The 12,323-nt window shown below is 40.3% G+C and overlaps 2 protein-coding genes across 2 annotated transcripts; both read left to right on the top strand.

The window, feature by feature from the left end:
• Positions 1 to 376: 376 nt before the first annotated feature.
• Positions 377 to 4,001, top strand: sycp3 (synaptonemal complex protein 3; the record flags this gene model as incomplete). The annotated part of the gene is made up of 8 exons (XM_083893805.1): positions 377 to 491; positions 1,174 to 1,246; positions 1,982 to 2,079; positions 2,167 to 2,284; positions 2,496 to 2,595; positions 2,976 to 3,074; positions 3,461 to 3,565; positions 3,948 to 4,001. The coding sequence occupies 8 exons, from the start codon at positions 377 to 379 to the stop codon at positions 3,999 to 4,001; spliced, it is 762 nt and encodes a 253-aa protein (XP_083749931.1).
• A 3,514-nt stretch (positions 4,002 to 7,515) lies between these two features.
• Positions 7,516 to 11,871, top strand: LOC310930763 (UDP-glucuronosyltransferase-like; the record flags this gene model as incomplete). Its single annotated transcript, XM_083893804.1, has 5 exons — positions 7,516 to 8,373; positions 9,365 to 9,496; positions 9,572 to 9,659; positions 11,111 to 11,330; positions 11,589 to 11,871. The coding sequence occupies 5 exons, from the start codon at positions 7,516 to 7,518 to the stop codon at positions 11,869 to 11,871; spliced, it is 1,581 nt and encodes a 526-aa protein (XP_083749930.1).
• Between the last annotated feature and the right edge of the window lie 452 nt (positions 11,872 to 12,323).

Genomic DNA, 12,323 nt, shown 5'->3' with positions numbered 1-12,323 from the left:
TGTAGGTGAGGATTGACGTGTAAATAAATCAGTGAAGATGTTTTAATCCTGGAAATGTTGTAGATTTGTGGCAGTTGTGAGAAGGCTAATGCTGAATCTAAACATAAAGACAGAAACTGGCACTAAAAACCGGATGGATAAACGTCTAAAAACGAGCTAATGTAAGTAATTTAGACTTTAATTCAGGAGAAGTAAATATTGAATGCGTTCTTTCCAACGCCAGTGAGGCCCTTGAAAGCATCTCAGGTTCGAGCGGGAAACGCCGGCTAGCTAGGTCGGCTAATCTCAGTCTGATCCTCCTTGTTGTGAACGGTCAAACCCGTTAGCCGCGAAAGAGATCTACGGTAGCACAAGTAAAGAGTGAAATATAATGTCGATGGGGAAAAAAACAATGAAGAGAAAACACGTGGATGAAAAGGACAAAGTTTTAGTTTTCGATTTCAACGAGGAAGAGAACAAGAAAGAGAGCGGCTCAGAGAACGAAGTCACAGGTGAGCGAGCGTTGCTAAGCTAACGTTAGTGTTAGTTTTACACCTGTGTGACCTGCGTTGTAGTTTAATGTTAAAACTATATGTACTGTATGTAATTAACTTTATTAAAATGATATTTCATTGTTAAAACTACGTTTCACGTTATAACATGATAGTTTATTGTTAAAACTACGTTTCACATTATAAAATGATAGTTTATTGATAAAACTATATATATCACATTATAACATGATAGTTTATTGTTAAAATGACATTTTTCACGTTATAAAACGACAGTTTATTGATGAAACTATACGATTCTCATTATAATGTGATAGTTTGTTATAGTTTATTGTTAAAACTACATGTTTCGCACCATAACATGATAGTTTGTTGATAAAACTATATGTTTCGCATTATAACGTGATAGTTTATTATAGTTTATTGTTAAAATTACATATTTCATGTTATAAAATTAAAGTTTATCATTAAAACTACATGTTTAGCATCAAAACGTGATAGGTTGTTTAATTGTTTATTGTTAAACTGCTTTTTAGTCAATTGTACAATCATTTCAGAGCCCCTGAAAATGGACAATGAAATGTTTGTCAAAACAAATGTCATCCTGAAGTCCATCTGTAATGAATAAAGAAGCAAACATTCATTATTTTTTATTTTTTAATGTTTTATCATTGTTTCTAAGATGAAACTGTGGACAAGTTGTCAAAGAGACCTGTGGCTAAATGTACAGTGGAGGAGTCCGTCACTGCTGTCGGGTACTCTTTCTCTACTTCATTTACAGATACTGCTTGTACTGATACTGCAAACATGAATGTAATATTTGTACTCGGATCCTAGAAATCTACTGCACATTTTTTCCATTACATTACAAGGAAATTATAATCAAAGATTCACATCACAGTCAAGGTACTTCAAGAAGTAATTTAAAACTTTTTATTTATTTTTGTGTACATTTGAACACGTCATCATTTCAAGGTTTCGAGCAGGGTATCCGCGGGTTCTTAAAAAGCCTTTAAAAAGTCTTAATCCAATAATTTGAATTTAAGGCCTTAAAATGTCTTAAATTATCCTAAAATCTCACAAAGGTCTTAAATACAATTTTGAAAATCTATTAACGTTACTTTTATTTAAAACATGCATAAACTTCAGTCTCGCTTTGAAACGTTTCTATTTTTGAGGATGCGATAACATAACTACAACATGGAACTAAAGTAGTCCACCTGTGCTGCCCGCTGAGAATTTATCGAGCACCACTAGCTAGTGTGCTCTGCACGCACTGTGGTGTGTTGCAGCTTAGCATAGCAGCGGAGAAAACTTAATGAAAGCTCACAGCTAAGCCGAATTGCTTGCATAAGTAAGTTCGATGATTTCTGCCTCCGATTTTCCTTCATGTCTTTTGTACTTTTTTGCCAGTATGGATGGGAATGGGTCTTAAATTGTATTCATTATGGTCTTAAAAAGTCTTAAATTTCACTTGTTGAAACCTGCAGAGACCATGTCAAGGCTCACAATGAGGTCATGTCTCTCTCTCGCTCTCTGCCTCTGCTCTGCAGGAACGAGGTTCATTCGATGCTGGAGCGATTCGGAGGTGAGGTGAAACGGTACGGAAAGCTCTGCCCCCTTTTCCCCACTGTGTCTAAAAACTGTGACGCTTTGCGGTTTGATCCACTTCCAGCTGACATCAGCAAAGTGATGCAGGCCAAGAAGAAGCATCTGGAGAACCTCACCAAGAACTACATGAAGGGAAGTCAACAGAAACTGGAGCAGCTGTGGAACAGCCACCACAACCAGAGGTGATGTTGTTTTCTATAAGTGGCGAAAACCTCTTTGTGTTTCCAGCCATGTTTTTAATGAAAGGGACTCTACCTATATAAGTTATAGGTAGGCTCGCTTTAAGAATGAATGAGCATATGGACACATTGTAAATATGCATTCCATTATTTTACCTACCTATTGATCCTGCTGTTTCTATCGCTATGGTAACACTGTACACTGTGTCTACAGGCAGAAGATAACTCAACAGTACAGTCAACAGGTGAACACGGCACTCCAGCAGTGGGAGACTGAGGCCCAGAGAGCTGAAGAGCAGGAGGAGAAGCTCAACGTCAGTTCTAACAATAAGTGACATGTAGATTTTCATATTGTCATATTATGATAAAGTATCTGTGATGACTTTACATGGTTTTAAAGGCTGTTGATAATTATTTAATTTATTATATTGAATTTGAATAATTGAATTTTACATTTGTAAAACACTTTAAATATGTAAATTAAATACATGTGTATATGTATACATATATAAGGGTTAAAAGTGTAGAGTGTATTTACAGTGTATCGTCACTCTCACTCTGAGAAGCACAAAAGAAAAGCAAAAGCATCTCAAAAGAAAACTTTCCACGAGTCCAGAGATGATGATGACGTTCTCAAATGATTTCTTTGTAATTTAAGAAGCTGAAAAATCAGAAAAAATTATTTTCTGGACAGAATCTGTTCCGGCAGCAGCAGAAAATCCTGCAGCAGGCCAGAGTGATGCAGAGCCAGAAGTTGAAGAAGGTCCGGAAGCTGTATGAGCAGTTCGTCAAGGTGAGGACGTTCAAACTGAGCCAGAGCTCACGTCCGTCTTGTGTTCATAAGTTGTATGACTAAGAGCTGTTTGGAGAATCTGAAGATTTATCTGTTAATATGTGCAACTTCATGTTTGCTGTGTGCAAATCAAGTCTGCGGATTTGTTCATTACTTTGCCAACTGTGGTGTAGAACCAGATCCTCTTCGTTGTCATGAGTGTGTTGCTCTGGAAGACAATTTAGTTTGTCTGTGTCCTCAGTGGACTGAAATATAAGCCATTGTCTTCACATGTTTGTCCCTGTGTCTCATGTTTCATTCTGACACACAACTCGTTGTGTGATCTGCAAAGTAAAAGTGAAAGCATTTCACGCTGAACCGAAGCTCTGTGCTTGTGTTTCCTCTAGAACATGGACGAAATGGAGAAGACTCATGAGTCCTTCCTGCAGGGGGCGCAGCAGGAGCTGAAGAAGGAAATGAACACTCTGCAAAAGAAGATCCTCATGGACATGGTGAGTTGTGACATTTTTCCACCAACTGGAACAGTCCGGACCGGTACCAGACGGTATGTATTTTTTCTCTGTCTCACCAAAGACAAGTTTCAATGACTGATTTTGAGCCAAGATACCAAGAGTGTGCTGCAAAACAATAAAACTGGACGCCAGCATGAACGAAGACGAGCTCTTACAAGTTGTCCTCCCATCTTCAGCCTTGTCGGCACATTCTGTCCTTGAATTTGAGGGAAATTATTCCCTGAAAAGTCTTCTTCTATCTACCAGCCCTGTTGTTAATGTCAAATTATAAACAAAAATGTAACTCACTACATTTGATCATTTAAACAGTTAAACATCAAAATCTAATTTGGATTATATGTTTGTCTGTGTGTTTCCACAGCAACAGCAGGAGATGGCCACCGTCCGAAAATCTCTGCAGTCCATGCTCTTTTAAATGCTTCCTTTGTTCCTCCTTAATGTTCTGTCGTGGTTCTGTTTGCTGTTCTTGAGCTCGTTATTTATTAATGACAAATAAAGACGTTGTCTGAAATGTAAACTTTTCGACCACCCTCAGTCAAGTTCAACTGGCGTCTGACTCTGTGAAGAACCAATTGAAAGTAGAAGACAGGACACTAGGTGGCGCCGAGATTCGCTAGAAAAAACAACTCTTTAAAGGTGACAGAGTGGTCCTGTTGCACATAAATGTTAGTTATGGAGGTCTACTTACATATATTAACTTGTTTTTATGGTCAAAAACCTCCTAGTTGCTGTAAACAAGCCGATAGAAATCCTCTTTTCTGACAGTGTTTTTCTGCTGCGAGATTTCAGAGTGAACTTTCACCCCCAGAAGACAGAGTCTTGTGATTGGCCAGTACTATCCAGCACATCCGTTCTCAGAAGCGCAGCGCCCCCCTCTGCAACGGTGGATGCACTGCTCCTCATTATCAAAACATTGTTTTAACAGTGTTTAACAATAGCTTCGTCACGACTCCCCGCCGCCCTTTTATGACTTTAAACCGGAGTCAGACCCAGAGTCAGAAGACACTGTTGCTCGTGAAACACCTCCACAGCGGACGTTATTCTTCTTCTGCGGTTCAATGTACGCAACCAGATGTGCCCGGACTACCGCCCGGAGCAGGACGATCGGTTGTTCAGGAGAACCGCTGCTTACGTAACTATTACGGGATTTTCAGTGATCTCGTTGAGCCCCGAGATTACCGTCAGGGCTTCATAAACAAGGTAATGACGCAGATACACCAAAAAAACAGCGTTAATAGGAACTTCCGGTCTAGTTTTAAAGTGCAAAAAAATAAAATAAACAGCATTAAACAAATTAAATGTACTACTTAAATTAGTTAATACCTTATTGTAAGAAAAATATTATTCGGCCTTCTCTAAAGTTATCAGCTGCCATTCCTAAGCACAAGCCTAAACAATTCAGGACAGTGCCTGCAGAAACTGTTGTGTCACAGCGGCCCTCGGTATAGCACTGTTGTCTACAGAATTCGTCTCTTCATGTTTTCGCTGAGCCTGACCGGATTGGGGCAGAGGACTGACACTACTGCGCAGTCTTCCCCAAGGCCAGCTCCATGTATCAGCAGAGGAAGCACCTTTAAGTATCCTAACTCTGGGACTCACAGGCAGACTGACAGAGGATGCCCAACTGTTAACATACTTGTTTTATGTTCGGCATTGTCTCAGTTCTCCTCAGATCTGAGCTGCTTCCAATAAAGCTTTTCAACTTAACTCATCTCTGACTCCAGGAAACTCCATCTTTGGTCGACTCACTTAATAATCAAATCTCCACAACACTTATTGATCCCAGTTTCAGAGACAGACAAGGGAAGGAAATAGGAGGCATACGTTATGTATAATCAGCAAAATTATAAGAAAAGTAGAAATGAAATATAATAATAAAGTATTAACATTACGACTGACATTTTTCACAAATAATGAGTGCTGTGTTTTTTCCCCCATTTTTGAAGGCTCTCGAACTCAAATGACCTAAGGGCCACTGAGCATCCAGTCTGGCCAGTTGAGGGCCGTCAGGTGAGAAACAAGTCCAACTTTTTTGGAAAAAGCAACTTATTTCAAAATAAAGGTGTCTGTGTTGTATTTTGTCAGATTACGCTGCAGCCTTTGCCATCTCTGATCTACTGGACCAATTCTGAAAACTTTTTGTGAGTACTTTTCACATGCACATTTATAAACTTATGTCCCAGGTTGAAGAATACCAGAATTACCCTTTAAATAAGAATTTGTTTTTAAAAAACCACTGTGGTGTGTGCTTGGTGTCATGCTTAGAGCCGGCCCTGGGGGCTGTACCTCCATTACAAATATTTGAACAGACGGACAAACAGTTTAAGACTTTAGTTATATATTTGGATAACTGCGCAATAGCGTCAGTCATATGCCCCAGTCCGGTTAGGCTCAGCAAAATATGAAGAGATGAATTCTGTAGACAACAGACTGGAGCCAGTGCACCAAGGCCACTGAGATTAGATAGTTTTGGCACACAACGTCCTGAATTGTTAAGGCCTGTGCTTAGGAATTAGGGATGCACCGATTGCCATTTTTGGGGCAGATTCCGATTTCCGATTTTTCTAGAAGTTTGACCTGCCGATACCGATTTTAGCCGACCTGCCGATTCCGATTTTTAAACCACTTTACAGCATACAGAAAGATATATATTTTTGCATCTTACAATCAATACATCAATACAAACGGACGAATGGTTTCACGGTATATGACGGTATTTTTTTTTCATTTTACTGGTAGAGAACAGAATTACTGCAGTAGATTAATTTAGGGTGGTCTATTTTACTGACATGAATACTGTAGAATAACTCCACACTAGTACAGGTTCACATGGCTCCAGAAAATGATGTTGTTTACAAAGAAGAGCTACTCATGATTCTAATAAAGTGAGGAATCAGAATGTAAAGACAATTGCAGTCAATATACAGAACTTTGACTCTGCATCTCTCAACATCTTTTATAAACATACCCATGTTACCTACTGATGTGGAAGGCCCTGACCTTAACTTCGTGCATTCTTGATATTCCAAGACATGCTTACTTGGGCTGTCAAAATTGCTCAAAAATTATATTCGAATATTCCCTCTTAAAAAAACACAGCTATTCGAGTATATATTCTCATAGTATTTGCATCGCGCATCTGGTATGCGTTGCATCCGCTACATCTGGAGGCTTTCAATCAGCCAGACTGTCAGGTGATGACAGCATGACGTCAATAACAGGACAAACTAATACAACGAGACATAACTACCTGTAGATGTAGTTTATTTAAGTTTAAACATATTTCGCAAAAAATAAGTAAATTAACTAATGACCAAGAGGTCAGACCTCACTCTCTCGCACTCGCCCTCTCTCTCCCGCCCCGTGCCAACAAGGCTTTGCGCTCTCTGAGCACACGGGTTTAACAAACAAACAAATGCGGAGTGCTGATCAAAACTTTTGTGCAAGTGATTTAAGGTCCCGACTCTTGTCCCAAATACGACAGGCTTCGCTCGCAAAAGCCACTCGCAAAGCAGACAGCAGTGCCTGCGCGGATGTTGTGTAATCAAATACATCGGTATGGCGGTATATTAAAAATTATATCATAACGGGAAAAAAACCCGGTGTGAACTGGTATACCGCCCAGCCCTACACTTTACTACATGTGCGTGTAGCCACGTGCACGTGTGTTGCTGATGCGGGTGCATTTGACCGGCTTATTAAAATCGGAATATTTTTGACTGACTGGCTGGTCGCCGATTGCGGCCAATGACGTGAAAATCGTCCGGTTCCGGTCACTAGCCAAGCAATCGGTGCATCCCCCTTGGACACAGGCAAGGGAAAAACTTCTTAACAGAGAGAATAATCAGCCACACCTACTCTGACATGCACATAACTTAAGCACTCCTTAACATCAGGCACCTTTAGTTCTTTGCAGGACAGGGGGAGCAATGAGTAGCCGGAAGTGGTTTCCAGCACTGAAGCTGGTGGCTTTACTGTGCTGCCTCGGTCTGCGGCATGTTGGAGCGGGAAAGGTGCTGGTCGTGCCGGCGCATGGAAGCCACTGGCGTAGCATGAAGTTACTGGTGACAGAGCTCACCCACAGGGGTCATGACATGTTGGTGCTGGTGCCCGGAAGCAACCTAATCCATGATTTAGAGCCCTTCAAGACTGAGATCTACCCGGTGGAATACACCCAAGGTGAAGTGGATGGAGTCGTGGATGAGCTAATTGATGGACTCTTCCTCGAGTTACCAAAGTTCACGTCCATGTTAATGACGGCGCAGCTCTTTGTTAACATTACTGATTACATAATTAGAGGTTGTGAGAGTTTGCTTAACAACCAGCAGCTAATGAATCGACTGAGAGAAGCTGACTATGATCTGATACTTACAGATCCCCTCGACCCCTGTGGATCCATACTGGCTCGTGTCTTTTCCATTCCAACTGTGTACTTCCTGCGTGGACTTCCATGTCTGTTAGAGTACAGCGTGAACCAGTGTCCCAGTCCTCCCTCCTTTGTTCCTTCGTTGCTCTCTGGAAATATAGATGTCATGAACTTCCCAGAGAGAGTGAAAAATGTGCTTGTGTCTGTTGTGTATAACTTTGGATGCAGATTATTTCTCGGCCACTATGATAAAATGGTGAGCAGGTATTTTGGAGAAGACATGACCTACAAGGATCTTATTAGTCATGGTGATATCTGGCTTTTGAGAAATGACTTTGTTTTTGAATGGCCCAGACCTGTCATGCCAAACATGGTCTTCATTGGAGGTATCAACTGTGCCAAGAGTGCTCCTCTGCCAGCAGTGAGTATGGAAAAATATAATCCAGAATAAATAAGCATGAAACATACCTAGATTCACGTTTAGACAATCACTTAAATGCTTTTTTCTTGAGTTGGGACAAAGCAAACAATTGGAAAGTAGAGGAACCCCCAATGTGACAACATGGCTGTTATATGTGTTATATAGTTTGGTATAGATACGTATGTATGACACTTTTGATACACACACGTCACTGGGATTGGCTGTATGTGGTTATATATGGATGAAAATTTCAGCAAAGCACCAAAATGCTATCATGAAGTGTTAAATGTGAGAATAGAATTAGAGTGAGCAACAGTTCATATTTGAATCTATCATACTTGCTGTTTGAAGTCTGGCGTGGCAGAGAAATCTGTGAGGGTGGTGCAGGATGTAGGAAATAACAGGAAAATAATGAGCTGTACTCTATATCCACCAAGATGCTGTCAAATAATTAGCTGTTCTAAACATCAACCCACAGGCTGATTGCCAAATAATGACTCGTCATCTACATCCACAGCCAGACTGACTGCTAACTAATGAGCCGATCTCTATACCCACAGCCAGGCTGATTGCCAAATAGTGAGCTTTTCCAAATATCCACCAATGGACTGATTGACAAACAATGAGATGTTAAAAATATCCACTATCGCAAATAATGAGCTGTTCTGTTCATCCATGAAGAGCCTGACTGCCAAATAATGAGCTATTCAGTACATTCACCAACAGGCTGACGATTTCCTAATAAATATGAAAGTATATCAAATGGCTTTTCTGTAGGGTATTTGAAAATGAAGTATCATAGTAGAAATGATGTAAAATAAAGGCTTGTGCATGCTGGTGTTTGCTGATGAGATCAGATATTATTTGCTGACATTACATATTGTTGTAATAATAATAATGCATTCTATTTGTAGGCGCCTTTCATGACACTCAAGGTCGCCGACATATGAAATCTAGACTCTATCTGAGTAAATGTTTGTCTTCCCCAAAGGACTTGTCAGAGTTTGTGGACGGCTCAAGTGATGACGGATTTATTGTCTTCACCCTGGGATCAATGGTGCCCAAACTGCCTGTGGAGAAGGCTCAACAGTTCCTTGAAGTCTTTGGACAAATTCCCCACAGGGTAACAATAAAACATTCAATTAAATTGCATTTAAAATGTTTGAAATAGGTTAAACGGCTATTATTTATGTTTCAGGTTGTGTGGAGATATAGTGGAGTACCACTTGTGCATGTGCCAGAGAACGTCAAGCTCATGAAGTGGCTACCGCAGAACGATCTCTTAGGTAACGTTAATTACCCAAACCTCAAGCTTCAGCTGACTTATTGTCACATTGCTGTGTGTGTCCTCTCTATTGCTGCGACTGTCTTTAGGTGTGTGGAAGCAGCTGAGTTAGCCATAGAGCTCTCGTAATCTCTAGTAAGGCAAGTTTGGAAACTGTCAAGTGGGATCAAAGTTGTCCTTTCTACAACAAGGTTCTTCAGCACAGTTCCAACTCCCTTCAATGCAGTTCGATGTTCTTCATCACAGTTCCTTCAACGCAGTTCAATGTAGGGCTGTAATCAACCAAAGAAACTCTTGGTCGACTAAAGCCCTGAAATTTCAACTAAAAATCGACTAATCGGGAAGGGGGGGGGGGGGAGTTGCTATGCGAGTGCGGCTATTTTAATTTTAAAAGACCCGCAGCCGTTCCTGGAGTTCAACAGAGTCTGACTGCTCGTTTACATTCATCTGCGCAATACCATAGCCCGTGATATCCGAAAATAATGTACTATGTTAACTAGTTATATCAGCTGTTGAGGAATACAGCGCGAGACTGAACATAGGAGCTCAGCTTCGTGGCTGAGACAAATAGACCTCGGGACGCTGGCGCTGTTGCGGCAATCAATCAATTATTAGACTAAAACATTTAAATATGCTAATAATTCATAGATATGTTCATACTTAAAATGGACGGAGCAACCTTAGCTTACCATTTTTTAAATGATATGCCATGTTTGTAGTAGAGCTGTGAAAAGCAAACTGTTGCTTACAAAGTTTGCGTTCCACTTTTTTACCTTCATCTATTTTTGAAAAATGCTGCCACACTGCTGATGTCTTTGACATGGATGTGACAGGAGGACTGACTGTAGCCTAACATGAAAATCTCAAAATTCACGTCTAATTAATTGAAACGCTAATCTGTCTGTTGCTCATGACTGTCGCTGGACTAAACCGAAATAGTGGAAAACAAGGGGGGTGTTCTCTGAAGACAGACTGTTACCTGCGAAACACGGGTGCTCTAAAACACCCTCATTAGACATGGTATTAGACTTGGTAAAAAAATAATAATAATAATTTTTTAAAAAGTAGTCGACCAATCACAATTTTGGTCGAGCCAGAGCATGCCGACCAATTAGTCGACCAGTCGACTTTGACTTTACAGCCCTAGTTCAATGTAGTTCAAAGTTCTGTCAGCGCAGTTCAAAGTTCCTCATCGCCACTCAGTACAGTTCAAAATTCCTTCATGCTGTTAAGTCCTGTGATGATTGTCATCAAATGTCAGACGGGAGCACAGATTGTAGACGGACGTTCCTTGAATTATTAGAGAAATGTATGATGCAGTTTCTAAAAGTGTTATTCAACCTTTTCATTACAACTTCAACCCAACTTTAAATAAATATTTTTTCTTTTAGATTAGGGTTAGTTTTGAATTGTATACTCTGCGTTGACATAGAAGCCATGTTTGCTCCTCAGCCCATTCCAAGGCTAAACTCTTCATCACTCACGGAGGCTCCCACGGAATCTACGAGTCCATCTGCAACGCCATACCCATGCTGATACTGCCACTGTTCTGGGATCAGGAAGACAACATGCTTCGCATGGTGGCACGTGGCGTTGCAGAGGCGCTCAATATTCATGATGTGACGACAGACAAACTATTGGCAACAGTAAATAAAATCATCCATGATAAAAGGTAAGAGAAGTAGATGATAATTGATGACAATGTGGTGTGGATATATTTCCTTTTTATTATTATTTAATATTTGGACATGAAATGGTGCCTTTTACTTGTATCTACATATCCTTTGCATACTCTACTTTTTTGTAGTAGCCATTTCTTAACATTAGGATTAACCAGCACTGTTAAATAAGAGTAAAAACCCGGCATAGTTCTCCTTTAACTTGTAAAGATATATCCAATGCTTTTGAATAACATTTTCCCTCCTTCCAGCTACAAAGAGAAGATAGTGGAGTTGTCTCACATACACCTGGATCGTCCCCTTCAGCCGATGGAACAGGCCGTTTTCTGGACCGAGTTTGTCATCAGGCACAAAGGGGCTGCACATCTGAGAGCCGCGGCCCACCAGCTGAACTGGATTCAGTACCACAGCCTGGACGCCATCGGCTTTTTGATCATCGCTCTCGTGACCGCTCTGTGGGGGACCCTGAAATGCTGCTTGGTCTGCACCCGTGTGTGCTCCAGAGATGGACGTGCAAAGAAGAAATCAGCGTAGTAACATACTTCCGGTGTTATTAAAATCTGTGATTAAGTAAGTGATGTAGGCAGTCATTGGATGATTAAAATCAATATCAGTATAATTGAGTATATTTTTCAAATGTTTTGAACACTTGCCTTGATGGCCAGCTGCTTTAATCTGGAACAAAGGATGGTTCTTGTAATGTACTTCATAAGATAAAGAGATAATAATTGACTGAAGAAGAAAAAAACACATAACTCCAAAAATAGAAGACGTTAACAATTAAACGCACACTTGACTCCAAATTTGTCGCTAAGGTGATTCACAAGCAGAACTTTACAACTGACGGACAAAACTATAGGATTCACAAAAGGAACTTGTAATTTGCAAGCATACCTTTTGTATTTGCAAAGAAAATTTGTAGATTCACAAACAAAACTTTAGGATTTGCAAACAGAACTTTTGAACTTGAAAGCAACACTTTTTGG

The sequence above is a fragment of the Microchirus variegatus genome (genome assembly GCF_963457635.1).
Source record: "Microchirus variegatus genome assembly, chromosome: 8".
NCBI lineage: Eukaryota > Metazoa > Chordata > Actinopteri > Pleuronectiformes > Soleidae > Microchirus > Microchirus variegatus.
The sequence above is the reverse complement of the archived record's forward strand: the minus strand, read 5'-3'. Positions and strand labels throughout refer to the sequence as shown.